General features: G+C 41.6%; 1 protein-coding gene and 1 long non-coding RNA gene across 10 annotated transcripts in view; one reads left to right on the forward strand and one right to left on the reverse strand.

Moving 5' to 3' along the window:
• LOC106506925 (uncharacterized) overlaps positions 1–16,233 on the forward strand; it is a 33,250-nt gene extending 17,017 nt beyond the window's left edge. The window contains exons 3-4 of the long non-coding RNA XR_001302577.3: positions 8,793–8,977; positions 15,636–16,233. This is a non-coding gene — a long non-coding RNA (uncharacterized LOC106506925). The remainder of the gene's footprint in view (positions 1–8,792; positions 8,978–15,635) is intronic.
• Positions 1–23,982, reverse strand: part of PCYT1B (phosphate cytidylyltransferase 1B, choline) — a 137,461-nt gene that overhangs the window by 14,312 nt on the left and 99,167 nt on the right. For 7 of the 9 annotated variants that reach the window (XM_005673506.4, XM_021080540.2, XM_013986017.3 and 4 more), the window contains 2 exons: positions 16,650–16,792; positions 12,031–12,219 (listed from right to left, as the gene is read on the reverse strand). In XM_005673506.4, coding sequence (XP_005673563.1) covers positions 12,031–12,219; positions 16,650–16,792 — 332 coding nt within the window. The remainder of the gene's footprint in view (positions 1–12,030; positions 12,220–16,649; positions 16,793–23,982) is intronic. The other 2 variants (XM_085006791.1, XM_085006790.1) reach the window with 1 other exon arrangement.

The raw sequence follows: 23,982 nt of genomic DNA on the forward strand, positions 1-23,982 counted from the left end.
CCACTGAGCCACGACGGGAACTCCATGTTTATATTTTTTGAGGTAGAAATGACATATTAGTTTTAGGTGTACAACATAATGATTTGAGATACACAGATATAGTGAAATGATCACAATAAGTCTAGTTAATATCTGTTACCTTACATGGTTGCAAATTTTTTTTCTGTGACGATAATTTTTTTTTCTTTCTACGGCTATGCCTGCGGTGTATGGGCTAGGGGTCAAATCAGAGCTGCAGCTGCAGGCCTGTGCCACAGCAACACTGGATCCAAGTCACATCTGTGACCTACACTGCAAGTTGCAGCACTGCCAGTTCCTTGACCCACTGAGCCTAGCTGGGGATCAAACCAGCGTCATCATGGACACTATGTCAGGTTCTTGACCCACTGAGCCACAGTGGAAACTCCTGTGATGAGAATTTTCAAGATCTACTCTTAATTATACTCTGGCATATGTGAAAGTTACTTTGAGCATGCTGCACATTTTTTGTTAGCATCCTGCACATTAAATCCCCAGGGATTATGACTGGAAGTATATACCTTTGTAGCTTTGATCCCCTTGACCCATTTTGCACACTCCCTACCCTCTACCTTTGGCAACCACCAATCTGCTCTCTATATCTGGGAGCTCATTTTGCTGGATCATAAGTTGTTTTGGGGGTTCTGTTTTGTTTTGAGTTGTATGAGTTCTTAAATATATATTCTAGATAGAAACTCCTGTGATGAGAATTTTCAAGATCTACTCTTAATTATACTCTGGCATATGTGAAAGTTACTTTGAGCATGCTGCACATTTTTTGTTAGCATCCTGCACATTAAATCCCCAGGGATTATGACTGGAAGTATATACCTTTGTAGCTTTGATCCCCTTGACCCATTTTGCACACTCCCTACCCTCTACCTTTGGCAACCACCAATCTGCTCTCTATATCTGTGAGCTCATTTTGCTGGATCATAAGTTGTTTTGGGGGTTCTGTTTTGTTTTGAGTTGTATGAGTTCTTAAATATATATTCTAGATATTAACCCATGATCATATATATAAGTTGCAAATATTTTCTTCCATTTAGTGGTTTGCTTTTTCACTTCATTGCTTTCTGTTGCTATACAGAAGCTTTGTACACTGATGTAGTCCCACTTGTTTATTTTTACTTTTAATGCCTTTGCTTTCGGTGTCAAATCCAAAAAAATCACTGCCAGGACCAATGCCAAGGAGCTTACCACCCAATCTTTTCTTCTGGGAGATTTATGGCTTCAGGTATTGTGCTAAACTCTTTAATCCATTTTGAGTTAGCTTTTTGTGTATGGTGTAAGAGTGATCCAGTTCATTTTCTTTGCATGTTGCTATCCAGTTTTCCTAACATCATTATTGAAGAGACTGTTTTTTTCTCCACTGTATATTCTTGGATCCTTTGTCATAAATTGACCATATATGCATGTGTTTATTTCTGGACTCCATATTCTGTTCCATTGATCTATATGTTGTTTTTATGCCAGTACCATACTGTTTTGATTACTATCATTTTGCAATATAGTGTGAGATTAGGGTGCATGATATCTCCTGCTTTGACCTTTTTTCTCCCAAGATTGCTTTGGCTACTCGGGGTTTTTAGTAGTTCCATTAAAATTTTAGGATTTTTTTGTTGTATTTTTGTGAAAAATGCCCTTGGAATTTTGATAGAGTGCATTGAATCTATAGATTGTTTTGGGTAGTATGGGCATTTTCACAATATTCTTCCAATCCATGAGTACAGAATATATTTCCATTTATTTGTATCTTCAATTTCTTTCATCCACATCTTACAGTTTTCACTGTATGGGTCTTTCAGCTGCTGGGTAAAATTTATTCCTATACATTTTATTCTTTTTGATGCACTTCTAAAGGGGATTGTTGTCCATTTACATCTGATCATTTTTATTAGTGTATAGAAATGCAAGTTTGTATATTGATTTTTGTATCCTACAACTTTACTGAATTTATTAGTTCTAACAGTTTTTTTGTAGAGTCTTCAGGGTTTCTTATATATGTCTTCTGCAAATAGTGACAATTTGTCCTTTCCAATTTAGATGTCTTTTTCTTTTTCTTGCCTAATGGCTATGGATAGGACTTTCAACACTACATTAAATAAAAGTGAGAAGAGGAACATCCTTATCTTGTTCCTGATCTTAGAGGAAAAGCTTTCAGATTTCACCATTGAGTATAAGGTCAGCTCTGTGCTTTTCATATTTGGCTTTATTATGTTGAGCTACATTCCCCTCTCTACCCACTTTGTTGAGAGTTTTTATCATAAATGGATGTTGAATTTTTTTCAAATGCTTTTTCTATGATGCATATAGTTTTTAACCCTTCGTTTTGTTAAAAGTGGTGTGTGAGACACATTGACTTATGGATGTTGAAACACCCTTGGGGCCCTGGACTAAACCCCACTTGATCATAGTATAAGATCCCTTTAATGTATTGTTGAATTTCGTTTGCCAATATTTTGTTGAGCACTTCTGCATCAATGTTCATCAGGGATAGTGCCTATAATTTTCTTTTCTTATGGCATCCTTGTCTTGTTTTGATACTAGGGTAATGCAGGCCTTGTAAAATGAGTCTGGAAGTGTTCCCTCCTCTTCCTTTTTTTTCTGGCAGACTGAGAATGATTAGTATTCTTTAGATGTTGGAGAGAATTCACCAGTAAAGCCATCTGGTTCTGGAATTTTTGTTGGGAGGTTTTGGATTTACTGATTCAATCTCCTTACTAGTAAATTGTTCTGTTCGGATTCTCTATTTCTTCATGATTCAGTCTAAGTAGGTTGTATGTTTCTAGGAATTTATCCATTTCTTCTAGGTTTTCAAATTTGTTGTTACATAACTGTTTATAGTAGTCTCTTGTATTTCTGTGGTATCAATTGCAGTGTCTCCTTTTTGACTTGTAATTTGGTTGATTTGAGTCCTCTTTCATGATGAGTCTAGCTTAAGGGTCATCAATTTTGTTTGTTTTCAGAGAATCAGCTGTTAGTTTCATTGATCTTATCTACTGTCTTTTAAGCCTCTATTTTTTTCAGTTCTGATCTTTATTTCCTTCCTCTGGACTTCTTCTGTCACCCTTTCTAATACCTTAAAATGTAAAGTTAGTTGTTTGAGGTTTTATTGTTGTTTCTTGATGAAGGCATTTATTAATATGAACTTACCTCTGAGAACTGATTTTTCTTTATCCCAAAAGTTTGGGTGTGTTGTATTTCCATTTTTGTTTGCCTCAAGGTATTTTTTGACTTCTGATATCTCTTTGACTCAATGGTTGTTCAGTAGAATGCTGTTTAATTTCCACATATTTGTGAACTTTCTAGTTTTCTCCTTGTAACTGATTTCTGGTTTCATACCATCATGGTAAGAAAAGTGCTTGATATGATTTCACTCTTAAATGTAAGACTTGTTTTGTGACATGTCTATCTTAGAGAATGTTCCATGTACACTTGAGAAGAATGTATATTCTACTGCTTTTATCATTATTATTTTAATTTTTAGGGCCACGCCTGCATCATGTGGAAATTCCCAAGCTAGAGGTCGAATTGGAGCCACAGCTTCCAGTCTGTGCCACAGCCATAGCAATGCCAGATCTGAGCTGCATCCTGTGACCTATGCCACGGCTTGTGGCACAATGCCAGATCCTTAACCCACTGAGCAATGCCAGGGATCAAACCACATCTTCATGGACACTATGTCAGATTTTTAACCTACTGAGCCACAACAGGAACTCCTATTCTATTGCTTTTAGATGGAATGTTCTGTATATATCAACTACATCTGATATGTCATTTAAGGCTGAATTTCTATATTGACTTTTAGTCAATTTCTATATTGACTTTCTATCTGGATGATCTATACATTGGTGAAAATAATGTATTGAAGTCCCCTACAATAGTATTATTGTATTATTGTCTGTCTTTTTTGAGTTCTGTTAATATATATCTAGGTGTTCCTATGTTGGGTGCATCAATATTGGTAAGTGTTACATCCTCTTGTTCAGTTGACCTCTGGATCATTATACCATGCCCTTGTCTCTTACTGCAGCTTTTGTTTTAAAGTCTATTTTGTCTGATAAAAAGTATAGTTACCTCTGGCTTTCTTTTGGTTTCCACATGCATAGAATAATGGAGTATCTTTTCCCATCCCTTCTCTTAGGTGTGTGTCCTTACATATGAAGTGAGTCTCTTGTAAATGGCATAGAGGTGTGCCTTTTTTATCCATTCAGACACTCACTTTTAATTGGAGAATTTAAATCATTTTTATTTCAAGTATTTATCAATAGGTATGTACCTCTTGCCATTTTGTTAATTGATTTCTTTCTGCTCTCTTGCTCTTTGTGATTTGATGATCTTCTTTGGAAAAATATTTTTGATTTTAAATCTTTGTTTAGATTCCTTTATCTTCTGTCTATCTACTATAGGTTTTTGCTTTGTAGTTACTATTACACATAACAATGTGTAACAGTCTGTTTCAAGTGGATAAAAACTTAAGTTTGAACACATTCTAAAGCTCTACATCTTTACTCTCCCTCCCAACCTACGCCGGATTACACCTTTTATGTTACCTTTTACATCTTTTAATCTCACGTACCCCTTAATTACTGTATTTACAGTTATTTTTATTTCTTTGTCTTAACCTTCATACTAGCTTTATAAGTGACTAATCCATCACTTTTAGAACATTATTCTAAGTTTTGCTACATATTTACCTTTACCACTGAGATTTATACTTTATATGTTTTCCTGTTACTAATCAGCACCCTTTCTTTTCAGTTTAAAAATATCCCTCTAATATTTCTTATAAGGCTGGTTTCATGGTGATGAGTTCCTTTAGCTTTTGCTTGTCTGAAAAACTTTCTCTCCTTCAATTCTGAATGACAGCTTCACCTAAGAGAGTATTCTTGGTTGGAAGTTTTTTTCTTTCAGCACTTTGAATATATGATTCCATTCCCTTCTGGCCTGCAAAGTTTCTCTTTAAAAAAAAAATCTGCTGATAGTTTTATAGTTTTAATCTGCAGATGACAAGTTGTTATTCTCTTGCTGCTTTTAAGATACTCTTCTTGTCTTTAATTTTTGATATTTATAATATATCTTGGTATAGGTCTCTTTTGGTTCATCTTATCTGGAATGCTCTTGGATTCCTGGATCTGGATCTTGTTTCCTTCCTAAGGATAGGTTAAGTTTTTAGCCATTATTTCTTCAAATAAGTTTTCTGCCTCCTTCTCTCTTGCTTCTCCTATTGGGACCCCTATAATATGAATATTGGTTGGCTTGACATTGTTCCATAAGTTCCTTAAGCAGCTGTCAATTTTTTTCATTCTTTTCTCTTTTTACTGCTCTGACTGGGTGAGTTCCACTGACCTGTCTCCATATTCACTGATCTTTTCTTCTGATTAATCTAATCTGATATTGAATACCTCTGGTGTGTTTTTCAGCTCAGTTACTGCATATTAACAGCTCTGTGATTTCTCTTTGGTACTTTTTAAAATTTTCTGTCTCTGTGTTGAAGTTATCACTGGGTTCATCCATTCTTCTCCTAAGTTCCATGAGCATGTTTATGACCATTATTTTGAACTCTTGATCAGGTAAATCACTTATCTTTGTTTCATTAAGGACTTTTTTTGAGGTTTTACCTTGTTCTTTCATTGGAACATGTTCCTTGGTTTTAAAATTTTGCTTGACACTGAATTGATTTCTATGCATGAGACAAAATAGCTACCTCTCCCAGTCTTGCAGGAGTAGCTTCATGCAGGAGATGAAGTTTATTGTTCAATCCTGCCCTGGCTCTTGATTGTCCCTCAAACCGTTGGCATTGTCCAAGAACCCCATTTTATTTTTAGTGCCTGAGATGGTGCCAAGATATGTCAGCCCCTAGATTCAGGCTGATTGGAAGCTGGACACTCAGGAAGCAGCTTTTAAAATAGACAAATACATACAGTACTGTGGAACTACAAGTGTAAGTTCTGCTGTTCACCAGAGCCATGCATCTAAGTGTGCCTCCTGGGTGGCAGTCATAGCAATCAGGGCACCAGATCAGTGTATGAGTTCCTTTATAGTAGCTACTGGCAACCTAGTATGAGGCAGGAGAGCACAGAGATGGCATCAACTGGCCTTTGTCTTCAGAGTACACCTTAGTAGGTCCTAGATTTATGCTAAACCAGAAGTCTGCTTATCCAGGAGCTACGGCCTAAGGGGCAAACAGATTACTTTCATAAAAAGACTCAGGGTATATTTCGGTCTACTGTTTGCACAGGGCCCTATGGGGTGGTAGGAAGCCAAGAACTGTCTCTCTGTTATAGTCCCATGGGGCCCAGGAATGTAAGCCCTGCTGGCAAAGCTAGACCACTGAGAGGGATCCCCTTGGTGGCAGAAGCAACAAAAACTAGGGCACCAGACTGTGTACACAAGCTCCCCTCCAGGAGAGACCACCACTGTGGAGTGTGGCAGAAGAACATGCAGATGGTACCTGCCCTCCCAGGGCTCTGGAGAGGATTACAGTCAGACCTTAGGTATATGTTTAATTAAAAGCCTGCCCCTCAGGCTGTAGCTATGAAGATAAGCTAATAGACCTTATTCACAGAAAGACAAAGTTTCCCTAGGAATTCACATGCCCTGATTCTGGCTCCTTGGCCCTCAATATCTTGGAAATGAACAACAAAAGCTTCAAAATTTAGTTCCTTTAGAATCTCTCCCTTGAGACTGTCTATCTTTCAGAAACACATCCTCCAAAGAAAGGTAACACCAACTCATTGTTGGGATGGCTTACCTTTGCAGCTCTGGTTGGGTAACAGTCTCTGTTATGAGTAGGAGTCAAAACTAGTTGCAAGATATCCATGTACCTATGGTCAACTAATCATTGATCCCCTTGGTGGCAGAAGCAACAAAAACTAGGGCAAAGAGGAGGCAAGAATATACAATGAAGAAAAGACAGTCTCTTCAATAAGTGGTGTTGGGAAAACTAGACAGCTACATGTAAAAGAATGAAATGAGCACATCCTCTAACACGACCCACAAAAATAAACTCAAAATGGATTAAAGACCTAAACATAAGGCTGGATACTGTAAAACTCTTATAGGAAAACACGGGCAGAACACTCTTCCACATAAATCTCAGCAATATCTTTTTGGATCCACTGCCTAGAGTATTTTTAACAAATGAGACCTAATTAAACTTAAAAGCTTTTGCAAAGCAAAGGAAATCATAAACGACTGAAAAGACAACACACAGAATGGGAGAAAATCATTGCAAATGAAGGGACCAACAAGGGGATAATCTCCAAAATATACAAATATCTCATACAGCTTTGTATATTAAAAAAAACCTAAGCAAAAAGGAGACGATCTAAACAGACATTTCTCCAAAGAAGACACAGAGATGGCCAAAAAGCACATGAACAGATGCTCAATATCACTAATTATTAGAGAAATGCAAATCAAACCACAATGAGGTATCACCACACACCAGTTACAATGGCCATCATCAAAAAGTCTACAACGACAAATGCTGGAGAGGGTGTGAAGAAAAAGGAACCCTCCTACACTGTTAGTGGGAAGAAAATTAGTACAACCACTATGGAGAACAGTATGGAGGGTCTTCAAAAAAAATAGAACTACCATATGATCCAGCGATCCCACTCATGGGCATATATCCAGAGAAAACCATAATTCAAAAAGATACATGCACCCCAACGTTCACTGCAGCACTGTTCACAACCCAAGACTCGGAAACAATCTAAATGTCCATTGATAGAGGAATGGATCAAGGAGATGTGCTACATATATACCAATGGCATATTATTCAGACATAAAAATGAACAAAATAATGCCATTTGCAATAACATGGACCTAGAGCTTATCATACTGAGTGAAGTAAGAGAAAGAGAAATATCATTTAAGATCACTTATATGTGGAATCTAATTAAAAAAAGAGTACAAAACAACTTATTTATAAAACAGAAACTCACAGATGTAAAAAACAAAATTATGACTACCAAAGAGGAAACATGGGAGTGGGGGAGGAATACATTAGGAGGCTGGGATTAACATATACACAGTACTATATATAAATAGACAACCAACAGGGACCTACTGTATAGCACAGGGCACTCTACTCAATATTCTGCAGTAACTTATATGGGAAAATAATCTGAAAAAAGAATGGATATGTGTAGATGGATAAATGAATCTCTTTGCTGTATGCCTAAAATGAACACAACTTTGTAAATCAAGTATACTCCAAAAACAACAACAACAACAAAACCCAAAAACCAAACACCTAGTTACAAGAATCAAGCAAATAGGTAAGTGGTAGGTGATAAGTTTGAAAATTAACACGTTAGGCCCTGACAATCCACCAGTCGGAATGAATAAATGGAAACAGATAATCTATTACAGCAATTGAAAAGTAGATTGCTTGCTTCATATTCTCAAAGGCAACTATGGTAGCCAGCTACAAAGATGGCCCCCAGTAATAGCTCCCACCTCCTGGTATTCACATCCTTGCGAAGTGTCCTTCCAAAATATTTGGAAGGACACTTGTCTGTGTCTGTGCGGCCAATAGAATATGGTAGAAGTGATGATGCTTTGTCACTTGTCTGTGCGGCCAATAGAATATGGTAGAAGTGATGATGCTTTGTCACTTCTGATGTTAGGTATTTGTCTGTGCAGGATTTGTCTGTGCGGCCAATAGAATATGGTAGAAGTGATGATGCTTTGTCACTTCTGATGTTAGGTAATAAAAGACCATAGCTTTTTTTGTGTGTGTACTTTCTTTCACTCTGGAGGAAGCCAGGTGCCATGTTGTGAGGACACTTGGGCAGCCTTGTAGAAAGACCCACATGGTGAGGTATCCAGTCAAGAGTCATGTGAGTGAGTGTGGAAGAGGATCCTCCAGCCCCAAACGACTGTAGCTCCAGCTGAAATCTTGACTGCCAACTTCATAACAAGACCCCGAGTCATTACCATCCAGGTAAGCTGCTTCCTGACCTTCAGAAACTATGTGAGAGAATAAATGTTTTTAATCACTAAGTTTGGGGGTAATCTGTTACACTCTAATAATGAATACAGCCAGGGACACCACGATTTCTTCTTGCTTAGGAAGAAACCTGACAGTCCCTGTCCTGAATCTAGATGACCTGGCCTGGGCAACTGGCTTTACCACAAAGCCTCAGAGGAGGGGTGTGGTAGACCCCAGTTTCTCCACAGTGCCACGCCCTGACCAAAGGAACGTGAAGCAGTGTGTTCCCATGGACATTCCTATCATGAAGGATTGGTGCTAGCCTTCACTAAGAGGCTTGGCCCCAGGCTCCATCCTCCAAACTCCTCTGAGACCCATAGGAAAGGATCACAAATTTTCTAGACCTTTGTTTCTTTACGTATAACATGGCTATAAATCCTGCCTTCTTATGTGGTTAAAATGAATAGTCATACAATGTCTATGGAAAAAGAGTTTAACCTGCTGTACAACTTCTAGACGATAACGTCACCACCACCACCACCTTCCACTCAGAGATGGAATGTAAGGTCTTGAATTTTATATTTTCGTTCTTGCTATCAAACATGAGGTCACTTGGGGGAGACTTAAAGATTCCATACCATCTGTAAATCAGGTTAGAGAAGGTGGCAGCAAGGAATAATGGGGAATGGTATGGACACAGGAAACTGGAAAGTTCATGCCCCCCCCCCCTTAAAAGAAAATTTTAAACATTGTTGAGGGTCAAGCAAACCAAGTCTGCCTACTGAATCTGATCCACCAAACACTAAGTTGTAACCCGGCCCTGTCCAGCAACATAAGCAATAAAAGGCTACAGGTATATACTGAGCTGTCAATATAAATGTACAGATAACCACAGAGAAGATAGATAATATAGATGAACATAGACCTGAAGGATTTAGGCCTCACTGTATCCTTCACAGATGCTAGAAGGTTTCTGTGAATAGGTCCTCATCACACATCGATTCAATCTAGAAACACTTATGAAATACCCACTATCAGCTACATGTTAAACCTGTTGTACCAAATTTTGTACCGTAAATCATTCTCTTTTGTACCTTTCCAAGTTTGGGTTATTTGTATCAGCACTATATTGGCAGGTAATACAGATCCTCTATTTTAAGAAATGAGTTCCAGTCCCAAATCCACAAATAAAGAATTATTATAATAATAGCATATTCATGAAAAGCAAATTACTTATCTTGGCGTTTAACATCCTTGTAACTATTCCTGTACTTTTAATGTCAACAGAAAAAAAGTAACGTCTAAGTCTGGCTGATATGGTAAATTAATGTTAATAACAGTTTTGACACTAATAGCAAGTTTTAAAAAGAAAAACCTCCAGTCTCTTAGCTGGGTTTCATTTCTTAAAAATCACCTCAGTTCACTGTCACCAAATTCTGCTAGAACAATTCCAGCTACTATTTCTCCTTCACCGGGAGCCTGAAATGACTAGAGTCTGTCAAGGTGCTATGAAATTACATCCCATTCCTGCCTTTGTTTACTCCAGGAAGAGAAAACATCCATACCCTTGAGGTCGACATCAGCAGAGACACACTTCTGAATGCCTGTAAGCAAATGAACACCTGCATGGTTTAAAAAACTAGTAGTTATTTCCTCAGAGCCTGAAAATTATTTGTGAAAAATGTAAACTATTAAAGTACACACAAGATTAATGAGAAATTTCAGGCTTTTACAGTGACCATGGAATCTCAGAGTCTGTGCTTACATCTACAGGGATATAATTTATGTCCCATGATTAAAGTGATCTGAGCTGAAACGCAGGGAAAATGAAAAGGAACCCAACCCTTGGCTCCTCCACTCCTGCAAGCTCTTTCTAGGAGTCATTGAGGGCTCAAGTAGCCCCTTCCAAACCCTCCATCCTTCTCAGACTCAGCCAACAGGACATGGTTGGCCTACAACAGCCACCTCTATAATCACTTAGAGGCTGCTAGGCTTTGAGCAAAGCATCTCTTCTAACTTCTCAAACATTGTTCTTTTTCTGTTAATAATTGAGTGTTTTACTCTTAGATAATCCTATAATGAACCAGCTCAAATGAGCAGAGAGGCAGCAGTGACAACCCATCAATAAAATAATTAAGCCAAAGTGGATTTTGTTATAGACTTCTCATGTCATAATAGGAAATCTAGGCTACTTCAAATCAGGGAAATCCAATGAAATCATTCCTCTTTGTTCTAAAAGGAAAGTTAGCTTTAAAACTCTCCTTCATAGAACCCTGATTAATTCTGCTGATAATACTGGTTATTTACTTTGGAAGTGCATGTACAATAGAAATACCAATGGAGTATGAGGTGGTTCCCAGAATTTTCTTTCCCCTTTCCATAATTTTCACTCAGAGTTCTGTATAGAATTTAGGCAAGAGACCCTATCTACATTTTCTGTCTCAGTTTTAAGATGCAGATCATGGCCTCAGTCCCCTAAGACCTTTACACCTTTCCAAGCATATAAATGCCATGGAAAGGGGGGTGGGGAATCAGGACATGATGGGCACAGACACAGGGCCAAATCCCACCTCTTTTCTCTCTTCCAACCAATGAAAGAGGAGTTCATGAAAACAAGAGCTGACTAAGACAGCTACATTTCTTTTGCATCCTCCTCCTCTGGTTGATCCAAGAGCCTTTAGCCTGTCTTACAACACAAGTTCCATGATGCCACTAACCCACTTCACCCTTATCCCAAGCTGTGCATCATCTCCAAATGGGAGACTGGGATGAGCTACAGAACCAACCTGTGTGATAGTAGATATTCACTACCAAATGGCTTCAAACTCTGGGCAAGAAATAGAAATAGAGACCAGTGCTGGCTTTGGGCACTACTGGGCGCCATATTGAAAGGAAAAGCAGAAACTAAATAAGGAAGTGACATGGACTTGAAGTCATTTGGGCTGATGCTTAAAGTGAAGGTCACAACATTGGACTGCGATAAGGGACACCCTGGAGTAGTCCTTGGAAAGGAAGATAAATTGAAAACACCCACAATTGCGGGGCCAAGTGAAATAATTACATACCCATGCTCCATCAGGCCCAAAGAGTTCTAGGAAGTTGCCAATGAATTCCCTTGACTTCTCTTCCCACTTTTGAATTAAATCATGACTCTTTTCTTCCACTCTGTTAACAAATTCCTTTGATCTTTCCTCCACGTTTTTGACCTTTTCCTTCATCTTGTCTACCTGGTTTTGGAAGCGGTACTTCTTCTCCTGGTCAAAGTTAAAGGAGAAAGAAATAGATTTATCCAAGAGTGCATGGGAGAGATCAGACATTCACAGAATGGTTATATGTATTTCCACCCCTGAGTGTTCTTAACTAGAAGAATCAGGATGCTGATATTTCCCAAGGGCTGGATTGACAGGAAGGTACATTCTCTTGTAAGAAGTTATTTCTCATTAGTCTAATTGGATGTGTACAGTGCAGTACAAGTGGTTTTAATGTTCTCTTTCTTGTAGATATCAGAGTTGAATTCGCTTTTGTAAGACAAGAACCAAAAGTATGTGTTTGCTCTTTATTATGGATAGATACTGAGCAAACATATCCCCTCAATTCTTCTGAGGCTTAGAAAAAATATGAATTATAAATAGAATGGCCACTCAGAGGTGCATGAGTTCTCTGTTTTACTGGGACATTGTTAAAACCAGTATTGGTTGACATAAGTGGGCCACTGGCTGGGCCTCACAGCCCATGTGTTATACTAAAATTTTTGTTGTCATATTTCCCATTAAGCTAACTGAACTGCATCAGTTTCCTTGATGACAAAGAAAGCTTTTGTTCTGATAGCTTCTCTGGACTGGGATTTTGTTCTTATAGACTTTATGCAGCATTGCTATACTTATGTGCCTGAAAGGCATCATATGTTGGTCAAGTCACATGTCACCTCTAAACCTCAGTTTTCTCATTTGTAAAATGGGGATAATTAGCATCCCTTTCCTATAGGGTTGCTGTAACAATTAGATGAGATAATGCTGTAGAGTGCTTGGCACACAAAGCCTGGCATTTAGTAAAAACTCAGTGTGTGTTGGCTGTATCATTACTGTTAAGCAGCACAGGCATTTAATCACATTACCTGATGAGAGTGGTATCAAAACCATGAAAATAACATGAAACAAAGGGTCTTTCGGTCTCTTCAGCAAGTGGTGCTGGGAAAATTGGACAGATGCATGTAAATCAATGAAATGAGAACACACCCTCATACCATGCGCAAAAATAAACTCTAAATGGCTTAAAGACTCAAACACAAGACATGACACCATAAAACTCCTAGAAGAGAACAAAGGCAAAACATTCTCTGACATAAATCGTATACAAATGTTTTATTAGGTCAGTCTCCCAAGACAATAGAAGTCAAAACAAAAATAAACAAATGGAACCTAATCAAACGTACAAGTTTTTGCACAGCAAAGGAAATCATAAAAAGACAATCTACAGAATGGGAGAAAATAGCTGCAAACAATACAACTGACAAGGATGAAACCTCCAAAATATAAAAACAACTCATACAACTGAACAATGAAAAAACAACCCAATTAAAAAATGGGTGGAAGACCTAAATAGACATTTCTCTAAAGAAGACATGTAGATGGCCAGTTGGCACATGAAAAAATGATTAACATCACTAATTATTAGAGAAATGAGACTCAAAACTATAATGAAGTATCACCAGTCATAATGGCTATCATCAAAAAGTCTACAAAGAACAAATGCTGGAAAGGGTGTGGAGAAAAGGGACCCCTCCTACCCTGTTGGTGGGAATGTAAATTGGTACAAGCACTAGGGAAAACAGTATGGAGGTTCCTCAGAAAACTAAACATAGAATTACCATAAGATCTATCAATCCTTCCCCTGGGCATAAAGCTGGACAAATCTACAATTCAAAAAGACACATGCACCCATATGTGCATAGCAGCACTATTCACAATAGCCAAGACATGGAAACAACCTAAATGTCCATTGACAGATGAGTGAATTAGGAAGATATGGTACAAATATATAATGGAATATTAGCCATAGAAAAGAATGAAATAATGTCACCTATAGCAACATGGATGGAGCTACAGATTCTCATACTAAGTCAGTCAGAAAGAGAAAGACAAATACCGTATATCACTTAAATGTGGAATCTAAGATATGGCATAAATACACCTATCTACAAAACAGAAACAGACTCACAGACACAGAGAACAGACTTGTGGTTGCCAAGGGGGATGGACTGGGAGTATGGGGTTAGTAGATGCAAACTATTACATTTAGAATCAATAAGCAGTCAAGTCCCACTGTACAGCACAGGGAACTATATCCAATCTCTTGGGATAGACCATGATGGAAAAGAATGTAAAAAAAGAATGTGTGTGTGTGTGTATACATGTGTGTACACACACACACACACACACACACACACACACATATAACTGATTCACTTTGTTGTACAGCAGAAATTGGTACAACATTGTAAATCAACTATAATTAATAAAATAAATAGGCGAAAAATACAAAAATATCCCCCCAAAAGAAACAAAAGGTCTTTTTCTCTATGATATCATAGTACATTTTCTCCTGAAAGGGTAATAAGTTTTATCACTTTTCTTCACTCTATGGAACTGAAGTTCATTTCATATTTCAGAATTTTTTTTTGAGCCATGTACAGAGTTAAAAAACTGGGTCAAGATTCCCTGATGTAAACTTTACAAACCTTACTGCAGACTCAGGTGAGGTGTGAGCTGTACATGCTGCCACCCAGCTATAGACAACACGTGCTTATATACAGCTCTCAGGAGCGGCTCGGATGCAAGAATGAACACTGGACTGGGAATCCAAAGGCTGTGCAGTTGCTACCGCCTCCGCCTCTACTTTGTTAGAGGGACCTTAGCCAGATCCTCTCTCTGAGCTCAGCTTTCCTCATTGCTAAATAGAGGGACTTGGACTGGGTGCCTGCCCCCCGTTGGGTGCCTGCCACCACCGTGAAGGTTCTGTCATTTGCTGACATGCCCATCCCCCACATTTGATTTTAGCTCTGAGCTGCGGCCAGGTTTGTTGTCACAGAAAGGCAGCGGGCGCAGCCACACTGACTACACGGTTCCTTGAGCTAAGTGGCTTATCTAAAGGCCGTTTAAAGCGCGTGAGCAATAACTTTTGGAAATGGCTCGACATGCTTGGATGGGTGACTGAATTCAATTTAAAAGAACAGACAGTTTTTTTTTTTTTTTTTTTTTTTTTTTTTTTTTATTACTTTGTTTTTTTTTTTTTTTTTTTTTTTTTTTTTTTTTTTTTTGTCTTTTGTCTTTTGTTGTTGTTGTTGCTATTTCTTGGGCCGCTCCCGCGGCATATGGAGGTTCCCAGGCTAGGGGTTGAATCGGAGCTGTAGCCACCGGCCTACGCCAGAGCCACAGCAACGCGGGATCCGAGCCGCGTCTGCAACCTACACCACAGCTCACGGCAACGCCGGATCGTTAACCCACTGAGCAAGGGCAGGGACCGAACCCGCAACCTCATGGTTCCTAGTCGGATTCGTTAACCACTGCGCCACGACGGGAACTCCCAGAACAGACAGTTTAATTTATTGAAATAACCAGGGCTTTATTCTCTATAAGATACTAAATAATCCTTGTGACTGAATTCTTTTCAGCTTGCCTGTTCTGGTGCCACTTGAACCTGACATTTTCCCTTCGGTTCCCCAGTCTGTATGAAACCATGGAGCCTGGACTTCCAACACTCCCCGCCTCGCGAGGACAACTCATAATCACTGATTTACGATTAATGAACCCGTCCTCATTTTGAAGGCACTACTGATCGATTTGTGTAGGCTGCTGGATAATTGTGGCTGCACATAATTACAAGCATCTAGTTCTGTAGAAAAAACTCACTCTTGGAAAATACAGCGTCTATTCTGGGGGATGGAAATGCTATATTTACTGAGTCTGGACACCTGTATTTGCCTGGACTTTTAACATCACCTCCGGCTACTGGGCTGCCCTCTTTGCTTTTTAACAGCTTGTTTTGCTTGCCTTAAAGATTGTTTTAATAGTTGCACTATTATTAAACTAACAGCAGCTCTGTGGGAACAATACAGCAGAAATACAAAAGGAAGCCAAAGACTTTGGGCTTTATTTAAGCAGCTATAATTTCTCTGGACAATAATAATAATAAAATGGCCGTTAAGGTTTCTAATGAGCATCCATAAGGCCTTAATAAAATGAAAAATTGTAAAACATTAAAACAAGAAAGCATTTTCTCTGGGTTTAGCTTTTCACTGCCTTTCCCTCCTTCCTTCCCCTTAAGCAGAAGAGACTTAAGTCTCACCTTCCCTGAGGGCACATCTTGCAGAAACTCTTCCCACAAGTCTGAGGACTCTAAAGGGGGAAGGTGGGGTGAGGAGAGGGAAGCGAGGTAGCTCCTTTAGAAGACGGGAGGCTCCCTCACTGCCTGTGTGCCTTGGTCCTCTCATGTGACTCCTCTGGACACTGGTTTCTCCGTCTATAAAATGGGGCTAATACTATGTCATTGGGCTCTTCATGTAGACTGAATGAGGCAATAAATGTAAAACATCAAGAACACCGAGTGGTGTATAAGGTGATCAATAAACAGTGGCAGCAGTAGTGTGATGTGCTGGTCCTTGGAGGGTACAAGGTGACGCACTTACATTTATAAAGCTGACATTCAGTTCCTTGGCTGTGTACCCTCTCTGGAGGTTGCGTCGGGCATAAACATCATAGTCACGGACAATTCTGGTGATGATGTCTGATGTTGAGATGCCTTCTGTTCTCTGCGTTGGAACAAACATTCCTGTTCGAACAGGAAAGACGAGATAAAGAAAAACAACTAAGATGGCCTCAGGTGACCCATGTGCTTGAGTGGCCCTCCTTTCCAGGACAAAGTGGCAGCTCTTAGGTGTGTCAGTAGGGCCTTTGCATCTGGCCCTCACTGACTCTGCCAGGCTCAGTGCCATTCACACTGTTTGTCATCCTGGAACCGTTCCCTAGATGCACCATGTGCTCACCCGGCTCCTAGCATTTGCTCACGCCCAGCCCTTCTTTGCTTCCCGGGATCCCCCTTCTCTGCCACATCAGCTGTAGACCTGCTCTTCATCCTACAGGGTCCAGCTTCAAGGCCATGCCTCCGGTAGACCTTTCCTGACATCACCAGGCAGAATCCAAAACCCTGAGAATATAAGCTGTCTTCCATTAACAAAAGTACTTTAGATATCCATCTCCTGGTAGAAAGGGAACATTCTAAAAGCATGGATTATGCCTTGACTGTCACTGTCACGAGCACCCAGCTCAGTGCAAATTAAATGCGTAAGTGAATGGAGCATAACAACCGAGTCAAGAAATTATTCAGATCATGGCAACTCCCCTTCTTCCCCCGGGAGTTCTGCGGCACATTATAGTGAAGGATAAGAAAAGGAGTGTACTATTTTTGTTGTCTAAAGACATGCCTGTGGGTGCTAGATGATTTTATCCAAGAATAGTGTACTCTGAATGGTGGTATTACCACTCAAAGACCCTTTCATCTCATAGAACTTCCTTAAAGTCCTCAAGATATATTTAGGTGTTCCAATACAGGGTGAGAAAGAAGTCACAAATGTCATCAAAGACAAGAATCTGGTTTATGCTTGCACTTCTGCTGTCAACTGAAATCACGTGTTGGCAGTTGAGATCTTTCTATCCAACATGATAATGGTCACTCGGTCAGAGACATCAGACATGAGACGACATGATGGACAGAGCCCAGGGGCAGGGGTGCCAGGTCCTCCATTTGTAGACTTGGGCAAGTCACTCAAGCCTCAGAAGGCAAGTTACTTAACCTCAGTCTCCAAAGGTGAGGAATGAGATCGCCAGACAAGATGACTTGGCTTCATCTCTGCCACTTCCCTCTCCCCCACTCCCTACATCCCATCGACACCCTTCTACTCACCAATCTACTTCCTAAATGTCTCCCCACTTCACCCACTTTTCTCCATCTTCCATTTAACCAACATTACACCATATTGTTCAAGATGCCTCAGCAAGAGCCTCAAAACCAGTCCAGAGATATCATTTTTCTGTCCCTTCAATCTTATTCTCCAAATAGTAGCAAGAGCAACAGAGCAAACTTTCAAAATGTAAGTCAGATACTTGCTCAGCATCCTTCATTGGCTTTCTAGTGTCCTCTGTATATAGAGTCAAATCCTTAACTTGACTCTGAAGCTGCTTGCCTTCTCTCTTCCCCGTGCTCTTCTCCAGTCTCATCTCAGACCCTCTTGCCCCTTCACTCCCTAAGCCAAGGCCGCCATGCCGCATAGCTACAGCAGGCTCCATTCTCATTGTTTTCTATGGAGCTGAACGAAAGGCTGGCCCTGCCTTGGCCCAGCCACACCAGACTTAAGGGTCCGGCGGGGGCTGGCCTCCATCCCCTCCCTCTTTCCACCTGGTTAGCTCTTGGTCATCCACTGGGTTTCATCTTTACCATCACTTCCTCAAGAACATCTCTTAAACCCCAGCCTGGGTCTTCCTGCTTGTTATTCTCTCCTGTGGTCCACTGCTCCTTTTTTCCCCCTTTTTCCTTTTTAGGGCCACACCTGTGGCATACGAAGCTCCCAGGCTAAAGGTCCAGTAGGAGCTGCAGCTGCCGGTCTATATCACAGCCACAGCAATGCTGAATCCAAGGTGCATCTGTGACTTATTCCGCAGCTTGTGGCAATGCCAGATCCTTAACCCACTGAGCAAGGCCAGGCATGGAACCTGCATCCTCTCAGACACTATGTCAGGTTCTTAACACTCTGAGCCACAACAGGAACCCCTTCTTCAAATATTCCAAGAGAACCTGTTCCCTAACTGCCTTCCTCACTTGACTCTAGGCTGCATGAGGGAAGGAAGAACTCCTGTCTTATATTCTCAGCACTGGGTGACAAGCAGGCCCCAGGAATATTTGTTGGATGAATGACTAGATGAATATTCATCTCTAAGTGCTTTTCCAAATCCAGTTCTCTCTGATTCTATGGACACTGGTGCATTTTTCAGTCTTCTAGCCCCGAGCAGGGTATCCCTTTGGTGCTTTCTTTGGCCATGGTATGCAGCGTACATTCACAGTATCAGCAGCAGGGTGGCACTGCTGTTACAGACAGAGCATTCAATTTCTTTGCAGGGTAGGGGAGGGGCCGGGCCCCTGGCCAGGGATCAAACCCTTCCCATAACAGTGACCTGAGCCACAGCAGTGATAACACTGGATCCTTAACCCATTAGGCCACCAGGGAACTCCAAAGCATCCAGTTTCAAATAGTCTGTGGCTCAGAGGGCAGAGCTGGGGTTTGCCACTAGGCCAGAAACTTCTTTCAGCACCTTCTAAGAATGTGGACTCAAACAGAAAACTACATAGAAGGCAGAGGATGCAAACACCTACACGCAGGGATATAAACGGTACCCCCCTGCACTGACCCAACTGCGTCGGGGTGGAGTCCCAAGCTAGGGGGCCTGAGACAATACCCCCACCTTGATGGAGCAGCAGAGAGCTTTCTGGCAATAAGTATGACCCGTCTTTCAGCAGGCAAGTGTATCACCCAAAGCTCCTGTCTGCTGAGATGTTAGGGAGATTTCCTAGCCATTGAAGTTAGCAAGTCACTTTGACCCTGGGGACATGAGCTCACCCTTTCCTTGAAGCCACAGGGTGAGGTCTCTGTGGCTGAAGAACCAAAAGTTAGGGTTGGGGAGAGATTTGCTTTGGCTGGTTGGGAGGTAGGTCTCTGAAGGAAGCCAAGCCCTCTGCTGACATAATGAGTCAGCCGGCTTCCTCCAAATCCTAATTATTGCTCTGCTAAAAATATTCAGTAATGAGCATGATCAGAGAACCTTTTTTATCATGCTTTTCAGAATTGCGGCATTTGGTTATGGAGCTATTTTAAGAAGCAGCAAAGCACATGTTAATGAAGGAAATTTTCAACAGTAGTAGGCAATATTAGAATGATGATGAGTAATGTGGACCTTCCAGTCTACTTAATTTAAGCTCCATCTTTCCACCCAGCTTTGCTGGAGAATTTTGCCATGTAGTTCTGACAAGCAGAGCAGGGGGCTATAAAGTTTAAATCATGCCCTTGAGATGTCTGGTTTTATTTAAAGTGATATCTGCCTTTCAGAATAAAGCTCCGTTCAAGTATAAAAGCCAAAGGTGGATGCTTATGCCATTTCTAAGCATCTTTCTCTTATGATGAACACTCTGGCTTTCTCAATCTGGCCCCAAACAGATTTCTCCCATGGCTCTCTCTTGCTGAGGAATCGGCAGAGTAGAGCAATGGACCACAAAGAGGGGCCCCATGCATATGCAAAGCCACACATATGTCTTATGCCTGTGCTCCCAGGGCAAGTAAAATATTACCTGACTCTTCAATTTGGAGATGGGAAATAAGATGGATTAAAGATGGACACAGTTTCTGTCCTTGGGAATATGAGCTGGCCTTAGTGACTGGTTTATAACAAATAGAATATGGTATAAATGAGGCTGGATGACTTCCAAGGCTATGTCAGAAAAAGCCTGGCGGCTTCTATTGAAGTTGTTTGCTCTCCAACTGCCTCCTCTTGGGAGGCATACTCTTGGAACCCAACCTCCAGGCTGCAGAGAGGCCAAAGGTAGGTGCTCCAGTGTAAACCCCAACTGAGCTCCCTTTCCACAGCCAGCATCCACTGCGTGCCAATCAAGTGCACCATCGAGACCTCCAGCCCAATTGGGCCTTCAGATGAAGGCAGCCCCAGCCAGCATCTGACTGCCACCATCTGAGAGACCCTAAGCAAGAACCACCCAGCCAAGCCCTTGCTGAAATGTGTCCCACAAAATCTTGAGCAAAATAAAGTGGTTCTTTTAGGATGAGTTGCTTAGAGTTAGAAAAACACTGGACCTGTTTCTGCTAACTGCTAGAACTTGAGGTTTTACTCCCTAAAATCAGGAGAACAACTTCTTCTTAACTCACTAGAGGCAGCTCACCCAGAAATAAAACCTCCAGCAAATGCTTGTTCCTCCTCTACAAGGCATCTGAAGAACTGTCACTGCAGGAAATGCTGATTCAGTGTCCCCTGGGGGTAACCCTGGGAGAACCAGAACCCCTGGTCTAGATTCTTACTATTATTAAGTGAGGTTTATGGGAGTTCCCATTGTGGCTGAGTGGAAATGAATCCTACTAGTAACCATGAGGTTGTGGGTTTGACTCCTGGCCTTGCTCAATGGGTTAATGATCCAGCACTGCTGTGAGCTGTGGGAGACTCAGATCCTGAGTTGCTATGGCTGTGGTATAGGCTGGCAGCTATAGCTCCAATTTGACCCCTAGGCAGGGAACCTCCATATGCCACGAGTGTGGACCTTAAAAAAAAGGCTAAGTGAGGCTTATGAACTTGCTGTTGCTAACAACCTGGGAGCTCATTAGAATGGGGATCTCAGGTCCCACCAGACCTACTGAACTCAAATCTGCATTTGAAAATGATTCTGCAGGGATCTGGAGACACGTTTACACTTGACAAGCACCTGTCTAGACAGGCCTTTCAGGGCCTCTTTAGGAAAGGAGCAGCTTGCTCACAGCTCAGATCTTACAAAGACTTAAAAAGTAATAGTCACTCCACGTCATAACCCATCACTATGTAACTGGCAGGTCAGCCAATGTCTCCTCTCCCCACTCCTCCTCTCCAAGCCACCAATCCTCACCCCACCATATTTCTTAGCAGCCTTCCAAGCCTGAAGTGTATGGGGTTTCCTTTCTTGGAACTCCTTACAAACAAGCTTGGCATTTGGGAATGGTAGGCCTCCCGTTCTTACCCAATGCTCCTGATGGCCAAGGGAACCCTTTCTTAGAGGACAGTACAAATCCCTGGCCTCGCTCAGTGGGTTAAGGATCTGGCATTGCTGTTGCTATGGTGTAGGCCAGCAGCTGTAGCTCCAATTCGACCCCTAGCCTGGAAATTTCTATATGCCGCAGGTGCGACCCTAAAAAGCAAAAAATACAAAATAAAAAAAATTTAATAAAAAATAAAATAAGGAACCGGAAGCTGAATGGACTCAGGGTATAGCATGTTGATCTATAAGCCCTGGAGTGGGGAAAGACATGAAATTCACAATAAGGCAGTTTCCTGCCCTCCAGGAAGAAGAAAAGCACCTCCTGGGGTTGTGGTAAAAGCCCAGAGAGGGATCAGGAGGTGGGCAGCAGAAGCAAGAGGGTATGAGCAGCACCTGTCTCTTGCCCCAATGCAGCTTCAAAGACCAGGCACAGGGGCAGAGAAGAGACCCCTTTGAAAGCTGAGAGCATAGGGGTCAGCACCCTCTTTACCCTGAGGAACTTTGGGAAGGAAATGGGGAGGCCTTGCAGAGGGCAGGTCAGACGGGGCCTAATGTGGCTCCCTCCCGCCGCCCTCCAGTAGATTATGGAGGACATTTTTCACGTCCCGGGGACCCTCTCGAGGAACGCTGAAGGTAGCTGAGATTTAAATGAGCATGACTTCTGGTGGCCGCCTGGAGTTATGGGGAAGGGAGTCTCGCAGCAGAGGCTGTGACAAGGACAGGCCAAAGGGGGAGATGGCGGGGAACAGGTGAAGGAGGTGGCTGAGTATCACAGGACAGCCACGGGATCTGGCAGCCAGGGATGATGGCTGAGAGGGTCTTGTTATTTCATAAAAAAGGTCTGTAGAGCCAGCTTGCCACCCCAAGCCAAGCCAATACTTAGATCACGCCAGGAGACAAAGGCCAAAGGTTGATACCACATAGTCTAAGTGCAAACCTTGAAGAGTCTAAATTATTTCAAATGTCAAGAGTGTTTTTTTCTGTCATCTGTGGAAATGGGAGCACCTAAGTTTGGTTACAGAAATTACTCTTGCCCCCCTACCCAGGCGGTCCTTCCCCCACAAGAGACCTGCTCCTGGCACACACTCCTGCCTCAGAGTGGCCTCCGGCTCCATGTGACACACAGAATTAAGTCTAAACTCATCCTGCTGGTCTCCTTCTCTGCTCTCCCCTCCACATACCCTTTACCGCATCAGCACTGTTGATTTTCTCCAAGTGTGCTGCACTTCGGCATATACTCCACCTTCGGACACACCTCCCCAGCCTGCTGTGTAGAGCAGACTTATAATATTTTGGTGTAATTATTTACATCTGGCTCTCCTCTCTCAAGGGTGAGGGCTATATCGTACTCCTATCTGTATCCCATTTTCCCTCCAACAATTCCAGGCTTGTGGAAGCACTTCGCAATTCATGTGTTCACCAATGAGAGTGAAAACCACCCAGAGATGGAAGGGGTTGCCTTGGGAGATAAGAAGTTCTCCATCACAGATGTACAAGCATCAGTTCTATCAGGAGCTGGCAGTAATGCCAAAGGGGGACAGAAGAATGGGTTAGAGACCCCTAGAAGCCCATTCTACCTTAAGAGTCTGAAGGTCCTTGAGTGCCAGGAAAGGGCTTAGCAGCAGCAGGCTGAGGATGAGAGATGGTGGGACCAAGGAAGGTAGAGTTCTAGTGGCCCCCAGGAATGGGGGGGGGATGGCAGGTGCCAGCAATGGGGGCAGCTCAAAGATAATGTGGTGTATATGAGAGTTCTTGAAATCCCTAAGTAAAGCACATGGTAACTCACTGAACTACAGTATCTGTACCATGCTGGATACTGATTTAATATATGTAGGAAGGTATGCAGAGATGGGCCTAGAGTACCTACAGATGAGATGCATGGTAGAAAGTAAAACAGAAAATAAACGACGCCATTACAAATCTACTTCTGCATCTACTTTTAGCTAAAACACCAAACCCAGTCCATCCTTTCCTCAAACTCTTCCTTGCTCCAAGATTCGCAGGCAGCAACGGGCTTATGTCAAGTTTACGGAAGGTGGTTTGATGAAGGAAAGCAGATGCAGAAGCTAAGGAATTCAGGTGCCAATACTGCTCCCTCCACCTTGGACAGCTCCATTTTGAGAGTCATCTGACCCTCTAAGAGGATAGAAGTAATTACCTTTGCCCCATCTGTCTTTTTAGGT

The sequence above is a fragment of the Sus scrofa genome, chromosome X, assembly GCF_054392235.1.
Source record: "Sus scrofa isolate SSC_HxYL_T2T_F1_AM1 chromosome X, Sscrofa_HxYL_maternal_Yorkshire_Landrace_v2.0, whole genome shotgun sequence".
Lineage (NCBI taxonomy): Eukaryota > Metazoa > Chordata > Mammalia > Artiodactyla > Suidae > Sus > Sus scrofa.